At 42.9% G+C, this 26,738-nt stretch overlaps 1 protein-coding gene across 4 annotated transcripts in view; it reads right to left on the reverse strand.

The window, feature by feature from the left end:
• ANKIB1 (ankyrin repeat and IBR domain containing 1) overlaps window positions 1-26,738 on the reverse strand; it is a 108,031-nt gene that overhangs the window by 25,102 nt on the left and 56,191 nt on the right. For all 4 annotated transcript variants that reach the window (XM_075922380.2, XM_075922381.2, XM_075922379.2 and 1 more), the window contains exons 6-11: window positions 20,171-20,379; window positions 14,603-14,691; window positions 11,351-11,495; window positions 9,115-9,281; window positions 6,961-7,049; window positions 4,412-4,542 (exon numbers count right to left, since the gene is read on the reverse strand). In XM_075922380.2, the coding sequence (XP_075778495.1) occupies window positions 4,412-4,542; window positions 6,961-7,049; window positions 9,115-9,281; window positions 11,351-11,495; window positions 14,603-14,691; window positions 20,171-20,379 (830 nt within the window). The remainder of the gene's footprint in view (window positions 1-4,411; window positions 4,543-6,960; window positions 7,050-9,114; window positions 9,282-11,350; window positions 11,496-14,602; window positions 14,692-20,170; window positions 20,380-26,738) is intronic.

Genomic DNA, 26,738 nt, shown 5'->3' on the forward strand with positions numbered 1-26,738 from the left:
TGGCTGAATGGATATGGCAGGAATAATCCTGAACAGATTTAGAAAAGATAAGAAATAAATGAAATTCTCCAGACAGTCTGGTGAAAAAAAAAAACAAAAAAAAAACCAATGACTTATCAAAATCACAGTCCAAAACATTAAGGACACAATCCTCCACTCTGAGCTGTGTGTGTATATAATGGAGCATGCCCACTGCAGGGAGTCAGTTGTGACTTTCTAATACTTGACTGCTAGGCTCTGGCAGCAGGAAGACTAGTCTAACTTCCTTCAAAGGTTTAATGTCCATAACGGACCTTTACACTAGTGCAGTGGTCAGCAACCAGTAGATCAGGATTTACTGGTAGATCTTGGAACCTTTGACAGGTGCTCCTGAGAGGTTTGGCTGGGAGGCTGTCAATTGCTGGCACTTAGTCTGCTCCTCTCAGCACTGCCATGTTGCTTCTGCCCTCTGCCTTGGAGGTGCCCCTTGCCCTGGGAGCCTCCTGCTCGCTGTGCAGGGCACGGGAAGAAGAGGAAAGGGGGGGGTGCTGATGTCAGGGTGCTCCTCCCTCCACCCTGGACCCCATCTCCACAGAGAAGAGGGGGCAGGGATGGAGAGAATTTTCTGGCTGCTTTTGGAAGCGGTGCAGGGCCAGTGTCGGGATGAACCTGCCATAGCCCACCGCATCACCATCCAGAAGCCATCTGTGGTAAGCAGTGCCCATCTGGAGCCAGCATTTTGAACCCTGCCCCCGGTCCTGAACCCTTCCCTGCACCTCAAGCCCCTGTGCCCAGTTTGATAAAAGTGAGTGAGAATGGGAAAGGGCGGATGGAGTGAGCATGAACAGGGCCTCAGAGAAGGGGTGCGAAGGAGGTGGGCAAGGGTGTTAGGGTTTGAGGTAGATCCTGGACTGAACTTAAATTCAAAAAGTGATCTTATGCTTAAAAAGGTTGGAGACCACTGCACTAGTGGATGAACAGGTTTAAGGGAGCTCCACTCTACCACATGCCCCAACCCTGGAATACTGCTCATATAACCCTTCCCCCCTCGTCCAATATAAAGGTGAAGGGAAGTTGGCAGAGGAAGTAGCAAAGATGCCTCTATTAGCTTTCTATTACCTCGGTTCCTGGAAAAATCATGGAAGGGATCCTTAAGGAATCCATTTTGAGGCTCTTGGAAGCGAGGAAAGTGATTAGGAATAGTCAGCATGGATTCACAAAGGGCAAGTCGTGCCTGACCAATCTGATTAGCTTCTATGATGAGGTAACTGTCTCTGTGGACATGGGAAAATCAGTGGATGTGATATATCTTGACTTTTGCAAGGCTTTTGACATGGTCTCCCACAATATTCTTGCCAGCAAGTTAAGGGAATGTAGATTGGATGAATGGACGGTAAGATGGATAGAAACATGGCTAGAAAGTAGTGATCAATGGCTCGATGTCAGTATGGAGATCTGTTTCTAGCGGAGTGCCCCAAGGCTCAGTTCTAGGAGCAGTTTTGTTCAATATCTTTATTAATGACCTGGATGAGGGGATGGATTGCACCCTCAGCAAGTTTGCAGATGACACTAAGCTAGGGGGAGAGGTAGATACGCTCGAGGGCAGAGATTGGGTCCAGAGTGACTTAGACAAATTGGAGGATTGGGCCACAAGAAATCTGATGAGGTTCAACAAGGACAAGTGTAGAGTCCTGCACTTGGGACGGAAGAATCCCAAGCATTGTTACAGGTTGGGGACCAACCAGCTAAGTAGTAGTTCTGCAGAAAAGGACCTGGGGGTTACAGTGGATGAGAAGCTGGATATGAGTCAACAGTGTGCCCTTGTAGCCAAGAAGGCAAATGGCATATTTGGTTGCATTAAGAGGAGCATTGGCAGCAGATCCAGAGATGTCATTATTCCCCTTTATTCGGCTTTGGTGAGGCCACATCTGGAGTATTGTGTCCAGTCTGGGCCCTCCGCTACAAAAAGGATGTGGACGCATTGGAGAGGGTCCAGTGGAGGGCAGCCAAACTGATTAGGGGGCTGGAGCATATGACCTATGAGGAGAGGCTGAGGGTGTTGGGTCTGTTTAGTCTGCAGAAGCGAAGAGTGAGGGGGGATTTGATAGCAGCCTTCAACTTCCTGAAGGAAGGTTCCAAAGAGGATGGAGAAAGGCTGTTCTCAGTAGTGACAGATGGCAGAACAAGGAGCAATGGTCTCAAGTTGTAGTGGGAGAGGTCCAGGTTGGATATTAGGAAAAACTATTTCACTAGGAGAGTGGTGAAGCACTGGAATGGGTTACCTAGGGAAGTAGTGGAGTCTCGGCTTGACAAAGCCCTGGCCGGGTTGATTTAGTTGGGATTGGTCCTGACTAGAGCAGGGGGCTGGACTTGATGACCTTGTGAGATCTCTTCCAGCTCTATGGTTCTATGATTCTATGAGAGCTCCCCTACATAATGGGAGTTCAACAGCAGTTATCTCTGACCTTTTAAAAACTGTGCTTACAAGATATTATACATGAGCTCCTCAGCAGACTGGCGAATTTGTTATACAGGTTGCACCTCTATAAACTGGAACTCTCTGGTTCAGAAAAATCTGTGGTTCCTATGGATCAGATAATCTTGGTTCACGTGGGAGGTAGTGGTGGGAGCCCGTGCAATTTGGGGGGAGGGTGCACACAGCTCAGCTGGGCTGCAGGTTGAGGGGGCGCTCACAGGAGGGCCAGAAATGACCTCCTCTGATCCGGCAAAATCTCTGACGGTGCCGGATCAGGGAGATCCAACCCGCATATAGCAGGGGAAAGTTAAGAGGATTATGTAGTGGGTACAGCACAGACAGAAAAAGCCATAAGTGTGGTTTAGAGCTAGTCAGACTCCTGGGGGAAAAAAGGAGAGGGAGAGACAGAAGTTGTTTTCTAACCCAAGGTGTATTTTTATAGAAGTCAACTTACCTACACAAATAAGTTTGAAGACTTAGTAATGACAAATACCCCCTTCTTAATCTGAAATCATCCCATTACTAAATGGACATATTATCTATGCTTACTACTTTCACATAACCTATCCATTGAATAAAAACAAGTACTCTAACATTCTGCTTTTAATTCATTTGAAAACATGAGTTGTCTGATATGCATTATAATTTTACCTAAAGAAGCTTTGACATAAAAAATATTGCTTTACAAAACCTGTTTATTTTTGTGAAGTACAGGTTGAACCTCTCTAGTTCAGGACTCTCTGGTCTGGCAACATCTGTGGCCCAGCATGATTTTAATTAGCCAGATGTATACTTATAATGGGTGTAGCCAAGTTTCCTACAGTCTCAAAGTTTGTTTACAGCCACCAGTCCTGGCGCTCATTGTTCTGTGCTGTTATTTAGCTCTAGTTTACCCCTAAATGTCTTCTAAGGGCATGTCTACACGGCAGGACCAAACTCAAAATATGTTATGCAACTTGAGCTATGCTAATTTCATAGCTTAAGTTGAAAAAGCTTATTTCAAATTTGGGCATGTCTACACAACACTTATTTCGAGATAGCACACTCTTCCTCTGACTTCCCTTACTCCTCGTACAATGAGGGTTACAGGAGTCAGAGTAAGTAGTCCTCCAGCTCAACATTATTTTGACATTATGTCGAAATAACTGCATGTGTGTAGATGTTGACAATGTTATTTCAGAATAATATCCGTTATTCCGAAATAACGCTGCTGCGTAGACATAGCATAAGAGCCCAGTAAGCAGAGGAAGTGTCAGTAATGCTGTTAGACAGTGCTGACCTTCCATGGTTTGTCAAATTTTCTGCTTCCGCACTTATCAGGTCACGAGGGTGTTGGGCTAGAGAGGTTCAATCTATACTGAAAACTTGTATTTAATTTTCTGTCTACTATTATCCACCAAGTCTCTTTTGGCAGTACTGCTCTCCTGGTTTCTCATTCCCATTGTGTTTACATTTTTCCAAGTTGACCTTATTTTGATATTTTCAGCTCACCTTATCGCCCTTTGTATTATTTTTCTGTCTTTATTACAGTTTGCAATTCCACAAAATTTTGTATCTCCTGTGAATTAAATTTGCTGGTTCTTCTAGATGATCAATGAAGACTGGACCATGCAAAAATTTGCATAGCTTTTCTCTAAGCCTTTTCTCCTATTTTATTCTTTGTTTACTGCTCATTATTTATCTTTGTTTAATATCCTTCAACCCATGTAACCAGAGTTCACTACCAAGTCAAAATGGATATTGTAAATAAAATGTAATGAAACATTGAATATCAAATACTCTGCTAACATACATTAGAGCTTTCTCCCATCTGCCCATGCTGCAAATTGATTTAGAAGTTTCACTATATCCCATGCCTGAAATTTCGGAGGCTTTTTGTATTTGCATTTACAAAACAGCCATGTATATACAATTTGAGTTACACCGTACATCACAAAAATATAAACTTCTTCATACCTTTGCACACTGCATGTGGTTACAGCCCTCATTCTTCTGAATTGGAGATTTGCAGTTGGCGCATGGTTTGGAGTTAGTTAGTAACCACAAGCAGTTGGCAGCATCTTCATAAGCCTCACTAACTCCCACAACTTTGAAGAAAAAAAATGAAAAAAGTAGGGAAGTTAAGATTATGTTCATATCAATTTTTGTAAAAAGCAGGCTGAGAAGTCTGCATGTTTCTATAATTCTTGATAGTGCACATTAATTTCCTTATAAACCTATAGCTGTGACCAGTCAGACCAGAAACCTGCCACCACCTCGCCCTCTTTCACCAAGGTGGCGAACTCCTAGGTTTGGTCCAGCAGAAGGCCCTTCTTGAACTTGCTGATGGAATCCCACAAGTTGAAGTTGTACCTGCTTAGACAGGCCTGATGGTTAGACACTTTAAATTGCAAACTGGCTGTCAAATCAGTTTTCCTGCCAAACAAGTCCAGCCTCTTAGCATCATTATTTTTTGGTGTGATTCTCAACTGTCCCTTTCACTGATGACAGACATAACCAGGGAGCCCACTGGAGGGTGGATATACAGGTATTCAGATAGCTTTGTTGGGACAGAATTATGACGACCATATTTTCTGAACCAAAATTAGGGACATGTTAGCCATGCCTCATGCCACAAGAAATCCCACCTCTGGAAGTAGTACTCCAGGAGGTCAAGATGGACAGATGACCAAAGTAAAGAGCATCATGTGACCCCCCTCTAAGAATTCCTCTCACCATCCTTTACCAACAGGGATGGGTTTGGCCCCCTTAGTACCCTCCTTCCCCCATGCCACTACCCTGCAATTGCATTAACCCAAATCGCATTGCATTAACTCGTGGGGGGACAGGCTGGGGGAAGTGTTTCCTCTAAGATTTTCCACCCATGAGTGGAGTGAGTTTTGTCTTGTGCACCAGTATTAAGTCCATGTGAACTTGTTCAGATGTGCACTACTGTGGTACCCAAGTTATTAATAAATATCATATAAACCTCTCTCTTTTCTCTCTGCTGCCATTTCTCCTACCCTGCCCTTGCCCCATCTGCTCCCCTGGTGCCTACTGCCCCCCATCCTTCAAACTCCTCTGCTGTCCTGGCTCCTGCCCTTCTCATTCCCCTCAGCCCTTTGGGAACCAGTCCCTTTCCCCTGTACCAGCCCTTCTCTTCCCCCTGTGTCCATTCCTCCTCTAGCCCCACTCTGATCATCTGTAGCTACCTCTCCCTCATCCCCTCTCCTAAAACCTCCCTCTATCCATCTGCCCTGTTTCTCTCCTCTGGTGCCCATCCCTCCCCTTCATGTGTCTGGCCTTCTGCTTCACCTCCAGAATCCCCTAGAACTTGCACCTTCCCTTACCCCTGCACCTTCCTGGTGCTTTCCCCTTCCCTCACTGCCCCTGCCCTCTTTCTCCCTCATGCCCACCCCCTCACCACCCTCTGCCCCAGTTCTCCTCATGTCCCTCTGTGCCCTCACACATGACTTGCTCATCCCCTGTCTTCCTCATGCCCACTCCTCCTTTCAACCCCTCTTCTCCTGGCATCCACTCCTCCCCTCTCTTCTTCCTCCCTCTTGCCCCCATTGTCCCTCTCTTTTCCCAGCATCACCCTGTCCCCTCTCTTCTCCCACGCCCTCTGACACCTCAGCTTCCCCCACCCTGTCCCCTCATTGTCTCCTCATGACCCCCTGGCACTTGTTTCTCCTTCACCCTGTCCCTTGGTGCCTTCCCCTTTCTTCTCCTGCCCTGCTCCCCCGTCTCTCCCTTCAGAACAAGCCCCTCTCTTTCCCTGAAGTCTCTTTTGGCAGGTGTCCCCAAGTCAGCTGCTGTTGAAACTGACCAGTGGCTGATTCTGGTCAACCGCTGGTCAGTTTCAGCAGCGTCTGAATCGGGGACGCCTGGGGCAGGGCAGCTGGGGTGCTGCAGGGTTGGTCCTGTAGCGCCTGCCCCTTGGCGCTGCGGGACCAACCCGGCAGCACCCCAGCTGCCTGATTCAGCCGCTGCTGAAACTGACCAGCAGCGGCTGAGTAGGGGACGCCTGGGGCAAAACCGGACTATCGGAAGGGGAGGCGATGAGTGGTCTGGAGTGGCATTCCCCCACCCCAGACCCCTCATAGCCCCCCCTTCCAATAGTCCGGCATATCTGATAATCCGGCACCCCCTGGGTCCTAAAGGTCCTGGATTATGGGAAGTTTACTGTATTTACAAGGACACTGCTGCTCCTCTGACTTTATGGTAAATTTATTCAATTAGGATTTTTAAAAACATATATGGTTAAGGTAATTTTTCCCTATAATGTTACCCAAACCAAAACCCTAATCTATAGGGTTTGATTTAAGACATGAGCAAGGAAATTTAGATTTAAAGAAAGGGGAAAAGCAGAATTATAACATTTTTAACACCATTTTCATTAGGCTTTTTTTTACATAGCAAATTATTAAACCTGTTCCTCTCCTCTTTCACAGTGATTTCTTAATTACCATATAATTATAATTTAATGCTGTTAACCCTTCTCCCCCACCAAGACCCACTCTTACGTTCTTCTGGTTTCATTTCAGATATCTTCTGCAGCCAGTTCTTCCACGTCTGGCAGTCACAAGGCTCATGTGCTTCACCAAGACATTCCCTGAAAAATAAAGTCATAAATACAGTAGCTATTAGTTTAGATTAAATTCTACTTTGGTTCAATTAGAAAAATAAGCAAGGCATATTAAAGCTCTAATTAAGCCAGGAAGATAAAGAAACTTACTTAAAAAAAATCTTATATTTGCTCACAAGTCATGGCGGAGCTTCATGAAAATTAATGGGAGAATTAATTAAGATAGCAAAAAAAAGTGCTTTTTAATTATGATAGAGAATATCTCAAAAGCAGTTTGTATATTTTATGGGTTGACCAATAATTCATCTAGGCCCATGTAAGATGGCCATACAACTTTTGTACAGTGGGTGAAGTTGACCTCAGTACAGGTGGTCTATGACAGACTTTTATTTATTCATATGAAAGTAATATTCCAAAAGCCCCAATCAGCACTGAGGCCTCACAGTATTAGACATTGCATAAACGCATGGTAAGACAAAGTCCCTGCTCTAAAGATCTTTTTGACTAAGTATAAACTCTTAGTTTAAGTGAAGTTTACGTGGTGCCTAGGGCTGTTAGTAAGCCCTCAATGTCAGAGATAAATTTCACCCAGAATTACTTATGTCCACTGTTGATTATTAATGCTTAACAACAAGGTTAGGGCTTGAGTCAACCCCAACTGCTTTCACACTCCTTTCCCAGAATCCCTAAATAGAAAGTAGATGTTGGTTGAAATGATAGGACACACAAGGAGTTAACAGTGGGTCCCTCAAGTTTCTCCAACATTAGTCCTGCTAGTTTTCAGGACAGCAGTCAGTATACAGAAGCAGATTCATGGCTTCCAGATGGTGCTTGGGTGTAGACATGTCAACATGGATTCCAGAAATGTCATGATTCGCTCTTTTACTGGAAATACAGCAAAACAGCTTGAGACATCTGCTGTGAAATACATAAATAGTTTACAAATAGGATACATTTCCACATGGACATCTGCTGCATCAAAGACAATGCAAATTGTTTTTTGAGGCTCAAATGGTACACTACTTCTTGCAATGCAGTATCTAAGTTGAACGAATACTCATGATGGGGATAAGGAGGATCATAATAGGGAAAATGTGGGGGGAAAAAAGCTTAAAAAACCCAAAATCTTCTGAACCATCGTTTTCTCCCTGTACAACTGAAGTAGGCACAAAAGTTTCTCTACGTGAAAAGAGAACTGAAAAGCCTAGAGCTCCATGCAAGTTTGTGTCCAGCACAGCAATTAGTATACTCATGTAGATAGTGTTATACTCTTTGCTGCCCTAAAAGATACACTCACATTTATGTAGACAATGTAGCACTTTAAAGACTAACAAGATGGTTTATTAGATGATGAGCTTTCGTGGGCCAGACACACTTCCTCAGATCAAATAGTGGAAGAAAGTAGTCACAACCATATATACCAAAGGATACAATTAAAAAAAATGAACAAATATGAAAAGGACAAATCCCCCTTCTGTTCTGCAATGTGATTTGTCCTTTTCATATTTGTTCATTTTTTTTTAATTGTATCCTTTGGTATATATGGTTGTGACTACTTTCTTCCACTATTTGATCTGAGGAAGTGGGTCTGGCCCACGAAAGCTCACATCTAATAAACCATCTTGTTAGTCTTTAAAGTGCTACATGTCCTGCATTTTGCTTCAACTACCCCAGACTAACACGGCTACATTTCTATCACTATTTATGTAGACCAGAGAGAGGGAGGGATAATTATTTTTTGTACTTGAAGCTAGTTTAAGATGTAGCATAAGTTTTGCTATGGTTTTGTGAGTAATCAAGGTTCAGAAAGGAGGAATTTTGGAGTTTCAGAGTTCAAAGTTTTTGGGAAGTGGAATCCTTCTTAATTTTGGTGTCATGCCTAATGCAGATAATATGGCCCATACTCTACATTTTTTAATATTCAACACATGTATATATCAAAGTATATTCATGTCATACTGTACATCAATAATTTACTGCATCAACACATACGGCGTTTCCTTTTGCAGCATGTCAGCTGGCTGGAGGTTTTTCTTGATTTTTAGATTGGCAGCAGATATGTAGATGTACATAGTCATGCACAAATACTAACCAGCAGAAGAGATGCCCTTTTCCACAATCCACAGCAGGGGCTCTTAGTAATGGGAAATTAAGTGTGTCTGAACCCGCTGTATTTGATCCTTGTCTTGTTAGCCTGACTGCCCTTTCACAGCCTGGTATAGGACACCATTTAATAGCAGGATTATTTTCAACAAAGGCCTAAAAAGAAGAAAAAATGACAAGAAAATTATTTACCATTTGGGAATAAATTCTTATCACTGATACGAACTGTAACCTTTGATTACTTTCTGCTTCTGAGGAGCAAAGCCAAAGAGCATAAAGATAGTCTTGTACTTACATAGGTATGGTATTTTAAAACAAGACATTTAATCACTAGTGCAAAAACTCTTTCCTACAGCAATACACAAGATTCACACTAAGATCTGAGTACCTACACCTCATGCAAAATGCTTAATATGTACGTGTCTCCTCTTTTGAGAAAATATTTGCCATAAATACTCAAACACAAGCCTGTTCGTTTATAAACCGATCCCCAAACTTAGAGAAAAAAAAATGGTAAAAAAGTCACTTACCTGCTTATAAGCTGACTCCAGAATACAATGATGTGGGACTTTATAAACGGGCCAGTGACTTTTTACTACTTTTTCCTCTATAAGTTTGGGGAGGTTGGGTCCGAGACCACCGGAGTAAGAGCCATTTTAAAGGCAGAACTGCAGTGGTCTGGAACCCGGCACGAACTGGGACTGCTGTGTTCCAGCTTACACCATGTCCCCCGCTGCCACTCTGCCTTTTTAGAATCCGTTCATAAGCTGATCCCTGCTCTTCACAGTGGGAATAAAAAATTGGCTTATGAACACGTATATACAGTAGGGCATGGGTGGGCAATAATTTTTAAAAGGGGGACATCCTGGAAGGGGTGGGGGCAGGGGACTTCTTGTGCTCCCCTCCCCGCCCCCGATTGGCCTGGGGTAGGGAAGCACGAGAAGTCTTCCCTCTCCTTCCCCCACCCCGCCCCACCCCTAGAGAGAAACACCATCTATTTTAAAACAGCTGGCCGTTCCCTCTAGGCGCACAACAGGAGAAAGACCTCGTGCACTCCCCTTCCCCCCAGGCCTATCAGAGCCTGTGGGTGAGGGAGCACACGAAGTCTCCTTGGTGGGGGAGAGGGGACACACAGGACGCAAGAGACTTCGCGTGCTCCCTGCCCCCAGACCCGGATTGGCCTGGGGGCAGGGAGCACACAAAGTTCCCCCCGACCCCACCCATCCCCAAGTCACGCAGCATCTAGAGATAGATGCCAGATGTTTTAAAACTGCCAGCATGTGTCTCTAGCTGCCGTGCACTCATGCGGGGGCAAGGAGACTTCACATGCTCCCCCATCCCCAGACCTCAATTGGCCCGGGAGTGGGGGCCACAGGATGGATCCACTAGCTTGGCAGGTTGAATTCAGCCTGAAGGTAGCCCTTTGTCCACCCCTGTAGTAGGGGTTGGCACACTTGAAAGTTAATTAAGAAAAATATAGGGTTTAAATTTAAAATGGATTAATTGTTCCTCATCTCAATGTATGGACACATTCTGAAAGAATACCACCTTGTTTCAAATTTAAGAGGGCATTTCAAATTTAAGAGAACAAGTTATTTTAAGAATCCTCATTACAGGACAATAACCAGCCAAAAGTTAATTAAAAGGTTACTTTTTAATATACGTTCTGTAGCAATAGAGAAAATAAAACCAAATATGAACCAAATCAAGATTTTCCAACTTCTTCTCCTGTCTGAAGTATATAGGAAAGCATGGACTAGATCAAACTCTAGTGACGTGAACAGCATCTCTCAAGTATAGTAAAACTTTCCTAGAAATTTTGAATGGAAATAGGAACTCATCAAAATATATTCCCAGAAAAAACTCATTTTTATACTTTTTTTAATAATGTGACAAAAAATATTCTTGGAAGTTTAACATTCAAGTGTTGCGTGGACATTAATTTCATCAAACAATTTTACAAGAACTAAGAAAGATTATTGAATTGCCCAGCATGGAAGTGTATTTTCTATGCTTGAGGAAGAAATACTCCTTTTAAAAGAATGTTCTCAACAGCAGGCCAACTCCTGCATTACCATATGTAACCTACACACAGTTCAGATCTACAATATTAATTAAACTCTACTTAGATAAAGTGCAATCATATTTCACAAGAAGTTGCAGCTATAATTGGAATAATAAAGTCAGACACACTCTAATCACACAGGAATAGCTTGACAATTTACCTTAATGTCAAACAGTAGGTATCTTTTGTCCATCTCCCTGGAAACCACACTTTCTATGATCTCTACAGGAACAAGCTGAAAGCAATCATATGCTGGGCAAAAAATGTTGTGAGCCTCACCCTCCTGAATTTTCAGATTCAAAAACCTGCCAGAAATGTGTCAGAATTTGGAAATAAAAAATAAATAACTCAATAAATTGACGAAAATTAATGTTCTTTATACTAACTTAATAAAATACATACTTCCATTTACACTTCAATTTTTAAAACAAAAACTATGAATTGTCTCTGGGTTTTTATACTGAACGAGTACCTCAGATTTCAGGAGGCATTTGGTAAAAAAAAAAAAAAAAAAAAAAATAATGAAGAGCCCACAAGTGAGCAACTGCAAAAAACATTTGAATGTATACGCAGGTGTGCGTTTACATCTATATTCCATTTGCCAGAGTCCTCAAAACAATACTTTAGCAAAACATCTTCATTAAGTCCCCAAAAGATGTATATAATAGTACTTAATTTATGCATGAATTAGTTTGACAAGTAATTAATTTTTATAATAAATAGCAATGCTGGTTGTTCTTGTTAAAACACAGTTGAAACTTGATCTGAACAAACTGACAGTTAACCAGGCTAAATTAACTGCAAGTCCCAGCTTCTAGTATAGAACTTGTCTGCGATGCCTTGAGGTACTTTAAAGTGGAATGGCTACCTGTTTCTAACAACTATTAACTAGTACTTTAAATGAGACTGTACTTGTGTGATCGTAAAAAGATAGTAAATTGCAAAGATTGTTTAATTCTATTGTAACTTTTGGGAAATGGTCAAGGGCCGCACTCTTCTATGATATTAATGGAGGAGGTGTGGGTATGGGATAGAGATATTAGGTGCAAAAGGGAGTTTGGTGTAGGCGATTGGGGTGCAGGAGAGGGTATGAGTCTTGGAGTGAGTTTGGGTGAAGGAGGATATGAAGGAGAGGATTCTGATCCAGAGGAGAGATGTAGGAGAGGGACCAGGGTTTAGGTGAGAGTTATGACCACGGGTGCAGAGGGTTTAGATTGAGACATGGAGCAGGGAGTGGGAGTGAGGAAGGAAGTGGGGTGCCATGTGTAAGCTTTGGCTAGGGGGTGTTTACCTGCACTAGCATTCACAAACCATCATGAAACTTTTATGCAGCCTGTTGGCACATATCACAGTGCACAAGTGGCACCCAGAAGTGATATCCTAGATGGAATCCTTAGGACAAAGATAAATATCTGCAAAGGTTTGGGGAATTTGTCTGGAGTTGGCAAAGTAGACGAGTATAGCTTGGTCTCTGCGTGGTGCTTACTTGAAGTGGTCAGCATATCCAGCTCGCACAGGGGGCAGCTTGCAGAGTCCCTGCGGTTGCCCACAAGCTGGAGGGAACATGCCAGCCACTTCCTGGGAGCCAGACTTTTAAGAGCCTAATTAGTGGTATTCACTGGAACCACCAGGGTACCTTACCACTGGGTGTTCCAATCAAAAATTGGACACCTGCAAGCCTTCAGCTATACCCTGTGTAGAGCTGGTGAGGACAAAGGAAGAGTCAAACTGCTGGCTGAGGGACAGCTGAGGGCAGCAAGGAGTTGAGTAGGAGACTCCTAAAGTCCCTAGAATAGTGGAAAGGAACTCTGCACACTGTCTGTAGCGCTGGAAGTTCACAGTGGTGTGAAGTAGACCATTCATTTTAATAGAATGCCTAAAATGATTAAGAACTCCACCTTGAGATGTACAAAGCATTCAATAATAAGTCTGAGATTGAGAGCTTCTCCATTCAACTTTTTCAGAGATCCTTCCTGCCAATCTCAGTTATGTGTGCTTGGGGCATGCACAGAGTATGCCTGTTCCCAGCTCCCAGTATAGAATCCCAGCTCCCAGCAGCTCCCAGCATAGAACTTGTCTGTGATGCCTAGGGGTACTTTAGAGGAGTTCAGTGAGCCGTTCCCAGCTTAGATCTGATTCACTGTGGCTACAACTCTGTTGTGCCAACCCCTCTGATACCATTTTCAATGTGAAATCTAGTCTCTCCATCAAATGAGCTGCTTAACCTCATACCCAGAACAGTTTTGCCTGCCTAACTGTTCTGAGTGATTTCAGAGGGGTAGCCAAGTTAGTCTATACAGGATAAACTTAAAAAACAACAAAAAGTCTGGTAGCACTTTAAAGACTAACAAAACATGTACATGGTAACATGAGCTTTTGTGGGCACTTATGCTTTAAAATCCATGTTTTAAACAGTAATTCATATTTAAGGTTATGATGAGCTTAATTTTTTACAGAATACCACAAAGTGTTGCTTTGGAATTAGACCTGGAATTAGGTTGTATCACTTGAACTTTGCAATATAATTAAAGCACTACAAGCTCCTACTGTGAATGCACCGATAGTCCTACAAAGTTATCTTTATACCACTATCACTGCATCCACACTTGGGCTTTTACTAGTCTATGTGGGTATATCTACACTACCACCCTAGTTCGAACTAGGGTGGTAATGTAGGCAACTGGAGTTGCAAATGAAGCCCGGGATTTGAATTTCCCGGGCTTCATTTGCATATAGCCGGGCGCCGCCATTTTTAAATGTCCGCTAGTGCGGACTCTGTGCCGTGCGGCTACATGCGGCACGGACTAGGTAGTTCGGACTAGGCTTCCTATTCCTCGTGTAACGGTAGTTCAGAATAGGAAGCCTAGTCCGAACTACCTAGTCCGTGCCGCATGTAGCCGCACGGCACGGAGTCCGCACTAGCGGACATTTAAAAATGGCGGCGCCCGGCTATATGCAAATGAAGCCCGGGAAATTCAAATCCCGGGCTTCATTTGCAACTCTGGTTGCCTACATTACCACCCTAGTTCGAATTAGGGTGGTAGTGTAGACATACCCTTTCAGTCTAAGTCATACTCCTAACCAAAATAGTTATACTGTTAAAAATTAAGCATAGACCAATTCTCAGACAGTGAGATTCAACTCAGCAAAGCACTAAACATGCCATTAAATCAATCCCTTTTGGCAAAGAACTTAAGCAAAGAACTTCAGAACTATCAGGGTGAAAGCCATTGCTATGTACCCATAAGCCAGTTAATGGCAAAGAAGAACAATACGTATTAAAGTATTCCATATGATTTGTAATAACTACATCTCAATATTTGACATTGGCTACTTATTGGTTGTGATTACCCCCCTATTTAAAATGGAAAGTTAACTATTTTGCAAAATAATGCTAAATACATGTACTCACGCCTCCCAGCATGATCTGCAAAACTCGTGTCCACAAGGCATATCTACTGGGTCTTCAAATATAGAAATACTACACATACAAATGTCACACTGTAAATGAAGAAAAAACACAGATGATGAAGAAAAAAAAAAAAACTCCTCTGTGCCATTAGCAGAACTTATGAGAATTACATAATAAAATGCAAAATCAAACTATTGTTTATAAAAAAACCCCAATAAAACCACACCACACATTCCATGTACAAAGTAGGGAAAAACATCTTTCAGCAAGGAGAAAATGTTGCTTTAGGTTAGAAAAAAAAATTGAAATTGGAAAGGTACATACATGTCTTCATTTCAACACATCTCCCAACAAACATTTAGCAAATATTTTAGTACATCGCTCAACATTTTTTTAATTGACTTCTGGGATTTCCTCCACCTACATTCTTTAAGATGCTGAGCATTCTTAGCTCCCAATAAAGATGACAGTGGCCATCTCCTGCACCAGTAAAGGCAATGAGAGTTTTGTCACTGATTTCAATAGCAGGAGTAGGGCTTGGTAGATAAGGCAGTCATATGTCATAGGAGGTATTTTGTCCCACAAAGAATCAGCCCAAGACAGGATGCAGCAATTTAAATAAATGAGCTGGAGTTATGATTTTAATCACTTTACTTTTAAAAAAAAAAGTCAGGTTGAGGTTTAAGTGATTTGAAAATTCATACTTTTGCAATTTTAGATCAAAATATATAATCAGCTAAATTATAAAGGCTCCTGCCTTCTATGTTCTTACTACTAGGGTATATCATTTCAATTTCATGAAAATTGCTATAGGAAAAAAAAATTGAAAGAGACAGTTGCCTGTTCTGTAACTCTGTTCTTCATGTCCATCCCACAATAGGTGTGCATGCTTGCCATGTGTACCAGCACTGGAAAATTTTCCCCTAACAGTACCCATAGGGGAGCGCCTCTAGCGACCCTGGAGTGGTGCCTCTCTGATGCAGTATAAGCTGTGTGTGCTCTCCCACTCTCAGCTCTTTCTTGCCAGAGACTCCAACAGTAGGGAAGGAGGTGGAATGTGGCCTGGTCATGAGCAATAAGTCTTGAAGAACACCAGCTACAGAACAGGTAACTGTCTTTTCTTCTTCGAGTGCTTGCTCATGTCCGTTCCATAATAGGTAACTACCAGCAGTATCCATTTAGAGGTGGGTAGGAGCCATGAATGAGAAGACTGCAGGACCACTCTGCCAAATCCAGCATCATCCTTAGTTTGAGAGAGGATGGCGTAGTGTGCAGCAAAGATGTGCACTGATGACCATGTAGCTGCTGGACAGATGTCCTGGATAGGGATATGAGCCAGGAACACTGTTGCGGAAGCCTGTGCCCAGTCAAGTGAGTCTGCACAATTGGTCATAGCAAGCATGCCATTGAGGTCATAGCAAGCATGGATAGATGAAGTGATCTGGTTTGAAATTCTCTAGATAAGAGTCTGGCTGACCCTTCATGCACTTCTTTTTTTTTATTAAGTGGATTTCTGAAATGGCTTAGTTCTCTCCACATAAAAGGAGAAAGAATGAAAACACTTCTCCTCATTAGAAGATTAGGGTATGGAACAGAGAACTGGTAGGAAAATGTCCTGGCCCAAATGGAAGGCTGATATCAGTTTTGGCAGAAAGGCCAGAGCTAAATCTTGTCTTTACGGAAGATTGCATACAGTGGCTCCAAGGCCAAGACTCAAAATTCAAGAACTCTTCTAGCCTACATTATCGTCATGAGGAAGGCCACCTTCCAGGACAAATGCAACCAAGAGCATGTGGCCAGGGCTATAATGGGAGGCCTGTGAGCCTAGACAGCACCATGGCAGGACCGGGGATCTGACCTGGGGACAAAGATGACCCTTGAGGAACTTTCCTGTCATATTGTGGGAGAAGACCATGTGGTCCTGCACCAGAGGATGGAAGGCAAAAATGGCTGCCAGCTGCACTTTGAGGGAGGACTGTGCCAACACCTGGTCATTCAAAGAAAGCAGGTAATCTAGGATCGACTGGATTGAGGTTTTCATTGGAGAGATGCCATGTTCTGCCACCCAATGCGCCAACCTGTCCCAATTAGCCACAAAGCTTTGTCAGGTCAAGGGTTTCCTGCTCTTGGAGGAGGACCTGGCAAATGCCGTCTGAGCAAGCCTGTTCCTGTGGCTTCAGCCACACAGCATCCATACCATGAGGTGCAGAGATGCGAGGTTGGGGAGAAGGAGATGGCTGTGGTCCTAGGATAGCAGGTCTAGGCAGAGGTGGGATGCAGCCTCTCAACAGTCAGAGTTGCGTCCTAGAATGTTACAACACAGGGAGCTGAATCCACCGCCTCAGAAGCAGCCTGCAAGGCCACTCTGACTGACACTTTTCTCTCTTCCAGGAGAGCTTTGAACTCCTTCCAGGAATCCTCAGTGAATGCCTACCTGAACTTAGATATGGCCTGCCACATGTTAAAATTGCAGCAGCCAAGGAGAGATTGCTACCCACAATTGTAAACTGACCACGTAATAAATCTTCCGACCAAACGAGTCTAGTCTTTTGGAGTTTTGTCCTTGGGTACTGCCTCTGGTTGCACCTACCTCTCCTTTTGGTTAACTGCCTCCACCATCAGGGAAATTGTTGCAGCCGAGAAGCACGACTACCTCTACTCCCACCCCACACCAAAGTACTTCCTCTCAGACCTTTTGCAGAGGGGCAGGAAGGGTTCTGCTACTGAGCTGTGGTGATCTTTCTGATCCCTTCATGCAAGTGCAAGGTCACTCGAGCCAGTGCTGGGAAGCTCAATATATCAAACACCACGTCCATGGGGTCCTTAAGCTCCTCTGCCTGGGACCCCAGATTAGCTGCTACCTGCTTCAGAAGCTCTTGATGTGCCTTGGCATCCGCCTGTGGTACCAGGTGCAGGGGGCTTGCAAATGCCTCTTGCGGGTAGGCTGCAGTGGATGACAGTTCTACCACATCTGTTTCCTCTTCTTGTGGGGAAGACTGTTGGCTCGTTGGGGTGCTTTGGATCAGTGCTGGGCCTCTCACTAGGGCTCGCCCTTGGGTAAGGGGTAACCTGAGTTTGAAGGCCACTCTGCGATCCCTGAGGTCAGGCGCACTGGCTGGATAGGTTTGACTGAACCCCCATGGTTTCCCAGAAAACCTGGGCATTGGCCATTGCCCTTGCTGTGATCCCTTCAGTGGGGTATCACAGAGGGGAGTGATGCTGCCAGTGCCAGAGCTTGGCCCAGAGGCAGAAAATCCAGGTTGGTGACAGCCTCTGAGGTGTTTCCCTTGGTATTTGGGGATCCATTACGGAGAAGTCTCCAGGTGTCTGGTGAATGGCAAGAGGTGCAAGCTCAAGAGGCTTTGTCTGATGACCCTTTGTCTTGGGCCTATGAAGAGTACCAAGAACTGGCTGATCAGTGATGGAAGTCCAGCAATCAATCCTCCATTGGTACCAGGATCCGGAGTGGGACCTGGACTCCGAACAAGATCTATTGTCAAAAGACCTTCTCATCCATGACTAGTATTGAGAAGGGAACCAGTGTCAGCATGACAATGACTGATGGCATGGATGCATTGAGCAGTCTGGCCTCTGATTCTGGGGCTAGTGCCTACATTAGAAGTGTCTTGAGGCTAATGTCTCTTTCCTTCTTCATCCAAGGCTAAATGACTTCCAAATGTGGCACTTCTCACTAATATGCCCCTCACCCAAACAGTACGGACACCTATAGAGCACCATTAGTTACCTCTCTCCTATCCTTTCTTTCCTACCATTTAATCAGTTATTGATCCCTAAGAGGATCTTTTCTCTTATCCCATGACAGTTTACTTTGCTTAAGAGCCTTTGGTGACGGAGCTTGTCCAAGGCTTTCTGGAAATCTAAGTACACTGTATTCACTGAATCCCCCTTGTCCTCCTGCTTATTGACACTCCCCACCACCGCAAGAATTCTAGGAGACTAGTGAGGCATGATTTTCCTTTACAGAAACCATATTGACTTTTCTCAGTGAATTACATTCATCTATGTGACTGAACACTGTTCTTTACTATAGTTTTAACATATTTTCCTGATACTGAAGGGTACAGCCTGGTTGAAGAATTTCACATTATTGAACTTGTGGGAGTTCAATATACCAGAAGGCAATACTGGCTGCAGATATAGCTGTTCATTATTTAATATGTGGCTGTTCACTATCACTTTTGTGTTTGTCTCACAGTAAGGATGTTAATGAGGCCCAGGATTTATCTTTTTCTGCATAGATGAGCATTTTAATTGTGAAACATCTTAATAGAAAGCATTTCAGAATTTACATAAAGATGTACTCGTTTCTTTAGTTTTTTAAAAGATCGACTTCAGAAATCGAAGACTGTAAATCAAGTAAAGTAGTCCATATTTTATAATGGGCATGATCCTGCTTTTCCATTAAAAGACCCAAATACTAAAAAAAGGAAATATATATATTACATTACACATTTGTCACTTCATTTCATATGTGGTAATATTCCAGGAAAAGTCTACCAGCTCATAGGACAAAGGATGATTCAAACAACATCCCAAATAACGTTTTCTAGTATTTTAAAATTTGAGAAAAAAGGGTTGCCTGTAAACCAAATGAAATGTACTATTAACAGTTACAAAACTATGTATCTTTAAAAAATGCTTAGTTCACTGAACACAAATTTTTATAAAGTTACAGCTGTGGATTAATAAAAAGAGTTCTGTCTTCCAAAAGAGCATTACTGATTTTAATGAAAGATGCTTTTATATTTGAAATTTGTGATAGTCCTGTACACTGCTTAAAGTAGCCGCCACACAACAGAATTATTTATAATCTTACAGTACAGTAGTAGCCTGACATTTAAAATGCAAACAAAGAAAACTTTGTTTCCTAATGGAAAAATATATAAAGGGGGATTCAAAGCATTTAAAAAATCTTCAGGGAAATGGATACCATGAAAGTGAACATCTAGATAAAAAGTCTCAAAAGAAATGTTAAGCCATGCACTTGGTATGATTTTACCTTGTTAAATCAGAAGTTCTACATTATAATGGTGGCAGTCAAGCTAAAAACTATGTTCCTTGTTCCAGCCACATGCTCAACTTGTGTCATTATAAAACAAAGTGTTAAAATGAATCAGCACAAGGGGCCAGATGAGGTGACTTCATGTGTTCCTTTCCAATTCTACATTTTTGATTATATACACTACATTTTAGAAGTCCATGAAATGACACGAAAGACAGATAGAAAGACAAGCAGAGCTCTCTCATATGTCCTTTCCAAGGTTATTTTGCCAAGGGAAATGACAAGTAGCTTTTGCACTGTGTGGTGACGGTGGTGGGACAGGAAAGGAAATCAGTTCAATTTTCCAATTCATTTCAGTCCTTTTTGTATGACACAAAAACATACTTTAAAAACCAATTGCACAATGATTATAGAAGATTTTCTCACAAGTCGCAAAGCACTATATACCAGAACAACTTTTTAAAATAATATTTAGTACATTACTTTGTACCTTTAACTATTCACAAAGTAATAAGTAGAGAATCTTTCTTAAGAATCAAACATACCAGAATTGTCTCACTATCTTCTGGTGACAAGCTGATTTCATCAGGGGAGGTGACAGAAGAGCGAGTGGTGCGAGGAGTTCGTGGAGAGGGGAGTGTGTCCCAGGCATTATACCCACTTGGAGGTGGAGTTGGCATTTGAACACCTGAACGTTGGCAGCAGTTCTCTGGATTAGACATCCATGCTTCAAGTAATTTCTCTCTGTCCCAGTCTTCAATAAATATACAAACAAAAATTATTTCTCTAACCTATGATATGGATTTGTTTATATTTTATGATTGCATCATTAAAAAGTTATTTTACTCTTACATATTAGATGTGAATGTATCTTTAGAAATACTGGAGACTGCGGGTCTGAATGGACACCAATTTTACAGTACAGGTTGGACTTCCCTGATCTGGTACCCTCCGGACCTGATCGGTTGTGAAAGAGGAAGTTTGCCAGATGAAGGGAGGTCAATTCCTGCCTCTCTGCTGCTATCTTTCAGGCTCTCCCAGAGGGCTGTCAGCCTCCTTTCCAGGCCACCTTCCTTGGACACTGTGCGCTCTGTTCCTATGCTGCTAGTCCTGGCTGGTCTCCTGGATGCGAATCCCTCTGCTGTTGGACTCCCTGCCACTTCCCGCTCCCACTAGCTGGGGCTCTTCTGTACAGCAACATCTGTGGTGCTGCCAGAATGCAGATAGTGCCAGAGTCCCAGACCAGAAAGTTTCAATATGTATATATTTTGGGATAATATCCATGTACATTATTTACAACTAACATCACTGTTAGTATCTCCTATCTATTAACATGAACCATAAACTAAATGGAAACTTTCATTTTCATATGATAAAAGTTGACACAGATTTTTTTTTTTTTTTTTTTTTTTTTAAGAACCACATTTTTATTGACTCAAGTGTTAAAAGCGAAGGAAGAGGGAAACTTTCAAAACAACTGTTCATAGTATATATTATGAAAATATGAAAGCTATTATTACAAGCTGTCACTTCTTCATGTCTGTCTGATTCTGCATTTGTTGCACACCCAAATTTTTTACTTCACCAGGCATTTTTGGAAGCATAAACAATGCAGAACAGCCACTCAGATGCCATTCCTGCAAGCGCACATGCAGAGTAGTCACATTAGCTTTGATGAGACTGAGTATTCATGGGATTAGAGTTACTGATATGGGTAACAGGGATGTTAAATGATGGGTAATCAGCTAATCAAGTAGTTGATGGAATTTCCATCAACTACTTGATTAGTTGATAAAGGCGGAACTGCAGAGCCACAGCGGAGTTAGCTCCTAGCCTGGGAGCTAATCCCACTATGGCTCTGACTTTTAATTGTGTTAAGAGCTGTCAGGCTCTTAATACATTTAAAAGGCAGAGGTGCAGTAGGCGGGAGGGGACCAAGAGAGCCCGGACAGCTGATTCCCAGATTGCGCTGGTCCCCCGCTACTCCTTTGCCTCTCTTGCCCTCCCTCTCCCCCCAAAATGGTGCTGGGGGAACTGGCTTTTAAGCTCCCCCCCTCCCCAGCAGTGGCTCCGGCTCCTGCTCCCCTCCCCCTTGCTGCCTCTCTCTGGGAGAGACTGGGAGAAATTCTGGCCCTGTTGAAGTCATTGTGAAAACTCCTGTTGACTTCAGAATACGTTGCAGCTAGCCCGGATCAGCTGGCTCAGGCTGAAGGGCTATTTAAAGGGGGGGGGGGGAAGCTGTGTAGACATTTGGACTTGAGCTGAAGCCCGGCTATAGGACCCTGCCCTCTCATGAAATTCTATAGCTTAGGTGCCAGTCCAAGCCTTATCAGTTACCCAGCAATTTCACAGCCCTGCAGCCTGAGTTTTGCAAGTCCAAATCAGTTGACACAGGCCAATGGCGGGTGAATAACTGAAGTGTAAATATACTCAATGAGGCCAGAATTTCATGTATTGCTAGTAGTTCTCTTAAGGGGACTGTGGGTGGACAATGCCCCAAGTAACAATTCAGGAAGGAATTTGGAGTCAATGTGCCAATTTCCTATCTACTTCTCTTCTCGCTTAAGGCAAGAAATAATCTGCTTCTGGCCCCTATCTTCCCATTCTGTGCTGACTCAGCTCTTCTTGCCAATGAACGTATGTCTGGAGAGACAGAGAGAGAACTGTGGAGCCTACTTTGTTTCCTATGCACAGACTGGCAACAAAGAAGAAATTTAAAGATATTTAAAAAGAAATGTTCCCCTACAGATTTGTGTATGTTACCATTTCTGATGTCTGTTTTGTATCCATATATCCTTTGTGTCCGAGACTGTCCAGTATGGCCAATATACAAGGCAGAGGGGCATTGCTGGCAATTGACAGCATATATCAAATTAGAGGATGTGCGGGATTATGAGCCCCTGATATTGTGGCTTATGTAGTTATGTCCTGTCATGGTGTTGCTTGTATAGATATGTGGACAGAGTTTGGCAATAGGATTTGTTACAGGGGTAGGTTCCTAGGTGCATGTATCTGAGATGTGACATGTGGCTGCTGAAAAAGATTCACTTCAGATTGGGGGGGTTGTCTGGAGGCAAGGACTGGCCTATCTCCCAGGGCCTGTGAGAGTGAGGGATTGATTTACAGCATAGATTGTAGATTGACAGTGATGTGATGGCGAGGTTTAAGCTGGGGGCTGTAGATGATGACCGGTGATCTTCTGTTATTTTCCTTTGTGGGGCCTGTCTTGAAGTAGTTGATTTTTAGGTACTTGTCTGGCCTCCCTTCCCCAGGTGGGTATTTAATTTTTAAGAATGCATGATAAAGATCTTTCCAGTATGTCAGAGAACCAGATAGTGGCTCATCTTGTGATGACAACATGGGACTAGCTGCAGCATGGTCTTCTTTGGCAGAGGCAATCTAATTTCATGAGCAAATTAATAGGATGACATACATTTTAAAATTACCATCAATAGCTTTCAATGAGGCTAATCTGACATTTTGGCATCTACTGCAAAAAGCAGAGTTTCACCACCTATGTTAGAAGGAATTTGGCAACCAGCAAAATTCCTGTGGTCCAATCCATCACTCTGCCAACCAATTCCAAAAAAGGCTGAGAAGTTATACCAAGTCTCTTATGACAGAATCTCTTGTTTTCATTGTGAACCCTCAAACACATTCTGATTATAGCAGTATCACTTCAAAGAGCAAGGTGAAGTCTTCAACCTTTTACCCCTTATGCTGAAGAAGGGAAAAAGCTGGGTCTCTAGATATAAAAAGGTTTTCTTCAGCTTCTTTAAACACACATGTGGCAAATCATCAAGCAATGATGCCGGGTATTAGTTTCAACTGTGAGAAAAGAGGGGAATCTTTACTGAAAATATCCCAGAGAATTAGGGGAAGCTGACATCGGGTCTCAACAAGCAAGGGCAAATCAGAGGTAAGCATGCCCTTTAATCGTTTGATGTCCTTCCAACCTTTATGGTGGATGGACTATTTAATGCAAAAACTGATGAGGTGCTGGAAAAGATGAAGGACACACATTTTATGGCAACTATCTCCCTATTAACAGAACAACTGTGCAGGCATCACAGATAATACAACACACCCTTTTCTTCTTTGTCTTACTATAAGAAGAACTCTATGCAAGCTGGAAAACTTGTCTCTCACTAACATAAATTGGTCCAATAAAAGATATTACCTCATCCACCTTGTCGCTCTATAACCAGAGGCGGCGGCCATACCATCAGCACAGCAACACCAACAGCAAGTATTCTCTCAAACACAAGAAATGAAGGAAAGCCAGGACTGATGTCAAAGAATTTCTCCAACACATCCTCTTTGCCTAATATCAGGCTGCACATTTGACCTGTTAATCGAAAACTCTCAACAAATTTCAGAAAATCCTATCTTGTCTGTCCTTGTTTTACAAAGCTTAAGTTATTGCCTCACACACTTTGTGTCCCTAATATCCTGGGACCAACATAGCTACAACACTGCATATAATCATCATCTCAGACAGATGAGTTCTAGACACAGTAAAGAAAGATTATATTGTCCATTTCAAATCCCTTCCTCCATGTATTCCCACCTCCCTCCTTTCTGGAACACTTCCCATGAGAGATTAAGTAAAAGCTCTAATAGTTCCCACATGCTGTAAAGTAGTACAGTTAATATCTAGAGAGAAAAAAAGGGTTCTACTTCCATTATTTTCTGATTCCAAAAAAGAATGGAGGTTTCAAACTAATTTTAGATCTCAGAACTCTGAACAGATACATCAGAAAATTTCAGTTCAGAATACTATCCTTTGGATTTGATCATTCCCTCTATCTACTCTGGACTGGTTTGGGTGCTTTCAGTCTCACAGATGCATAGTTCCATATTCCCATAAGACCATCTCACTGCAAAGCTATGTTTTGGCCTTGACTCAGACAATTTCCAGTACAAAGTCTTAGTTTTTGGCCTCTTCACTACCCTCATGAATTTTTACCAAATGCCTGGCTTTGTTAGCAGCACATGAGAAGGCATAGTTTTTTTTGTCTTCCCTTACAAAATCAGATGCTGAATGTCCCCTCCAAAAAAGAATTAGGGAGAACCAGTCAAATGACCTGTTCTCTACTTCAAGCATTAGGGTTTTTCTTCTGATTCCTCCACACAGGATTACCTTCACTGGAGTGATACTTAACTCCAGAAAAGGAAAAGCTTTTTGAGGAGGTTACTGAGAATCGTCACTACTAGATAAATACCGTTTCTGCAGCTCTCTCAAAGGCATTATTAGGCCTAATGGCATACACACCATATGTGACTCCATATGCCAGTTTAAAAATGAGGCCATTACAAAAGTTGCTGTTATGCAACTTCACACCCTTTAGGGACTATATATGGAAAAATACTGTTGCAAAGAAAATGAATCTCTCTCTAATATGGTGGTTGAAGCCACAGAATATCCTCAAAGAAGTATTGTTCAATCACCTGCTCCTACATCAACAGTAACCACAGATGTGTTCAAGATCATTGCCTTGTACTGACCAGGCTTTTTCATTCAAGGTCTTTGGAATTAAAATTCCTATTAAACATAAACTTGCAAGAACTGAGTGTGATCCATCTGGCTCTCAAAGCATTTATTCTGCAGACACAAGATGAAGTAAGCAAGGTGGTCACAGATGTGTCTTCAGTATAAGATTTCAACAAAACAAAACTATCTTCTCAGGTATGCCAGGAGGTGGTAACGCTCTGGGACCGGTGTAGCCTATACAGTACTTACCCAATTGCTTTTCATGACATGGGCGAACACAAAAAGGATGTGGATCACCTGAGCTGAGATTCCTCACAGATGCACAAGTAGTTTCTAAAGGACTTGGTGACTCAAATAATTTTCTGTCTTTGGATGTTTTGGGAAATAGATCTGTTCTCCACTAGATTCAATATGAAATGTCCCCACTTTTGCAAGGGCAGGCTCAGAAAATGACAGACACAGATGCATTCATCCTAGATTGAAGAACAGGTCTTGTATTAGGGATGTGTACAGGTAACCGGTTAGCTGGTAAACGTCACCTGGTAAGGGTGGTGCTTACTGGATAACTGTTACCCAGTTCCCGGGAGCAGTCCCCTGCCCACAGCCTGCCATAGGCAGAGGGCTGCTCCAAACCTGCCAGGTCTGGGACCACCAGCTTCCGGCCTGCGTGGGCCAGGAGCCAGTAGCTTGGCGGGCTTGGAGCTCACCAACCTGGACCAAACTAAGAGTGTAAGGTCTTCTCTTGAGCTGTTTATTTAGTATATTGACACCTCTAAGGGTCAGGACATTTCTGCACAGTGCCTCTCTAGATGGATCAGAAGAACATCCTAGAGAAGCTTCACTCTCTCCCCCTGTTCCTTTTAGAGCCCATTCTCCTGGAGTGGTTACTACATCTCTAACACTCATTACAGGACTGGCCTTACCATGAGGCGAACTGAGGTGGACGGCTCAGGTGCCAGACTGTGTGTGTGTGGGGGAGGGGGGGGCGGAGGGGGGAGGGGGCGCGTCACAGGACCCAGAGCGCAGAAAATAGACTAACCAAAGTGTTGGAGCATAAGCTTTTGTGGGCAAAGACCCACTTCGTGAGATGCATGCATGATAAGGCTACCCCTCTGATACTGTTTAATTATGACTGCACTCTCTCCTTCCACTGTATGATACTGCTTGACAAACTATCCCAAGAGCAAGAATATACCTAAACAATACTTGAAAAAGAAACAAAAGTTACTTACTATAATCAGAATTTTTCAAGTTGGACTCTACATAGACATGCTCCCCACATGCCTTCTGTGCTCCTGAGGAGTGAGGGTCTACCCTTCAGTGTTACCTGCCATTCTATTTTAGTGACTGGAAGGAAGTGAGGTGGCAACTGGCACCATGTTCCCTTTATAGCCATACCCTGAGAATGCATTCAAAAACTGAGGGCTGGAGAGGGACAGGCCTGAGCATGTTACAAAAGGTTCCACAATCTGGTTGGTGCATCCAAGAGTGCGAACATGCAGAGTCCATCTCGACAATCTCTGGTTACAAGCAAGAAACTTTCATTTCCTGCCATATTTTGTTGTTAATTATTTTCTTTCTTTCAATTATAGCTAGGAAAAAGAGCTCATGAACATGAT

Source organism: Pelodiscus sinensis, chromosome 2 (genome assembly GCF_052426305.1).
Source record: "Pelodiscus sinensis isolate ZL-2025 chromosome 2, ASM5242630v1, whole genome shotgun sequence".
Taxonomy (NCBI): Eukaryota; Metazoa; Chordata; order Testudines; family Trionychidae; genus Pelodiscus; species Pelodiscus sinensis.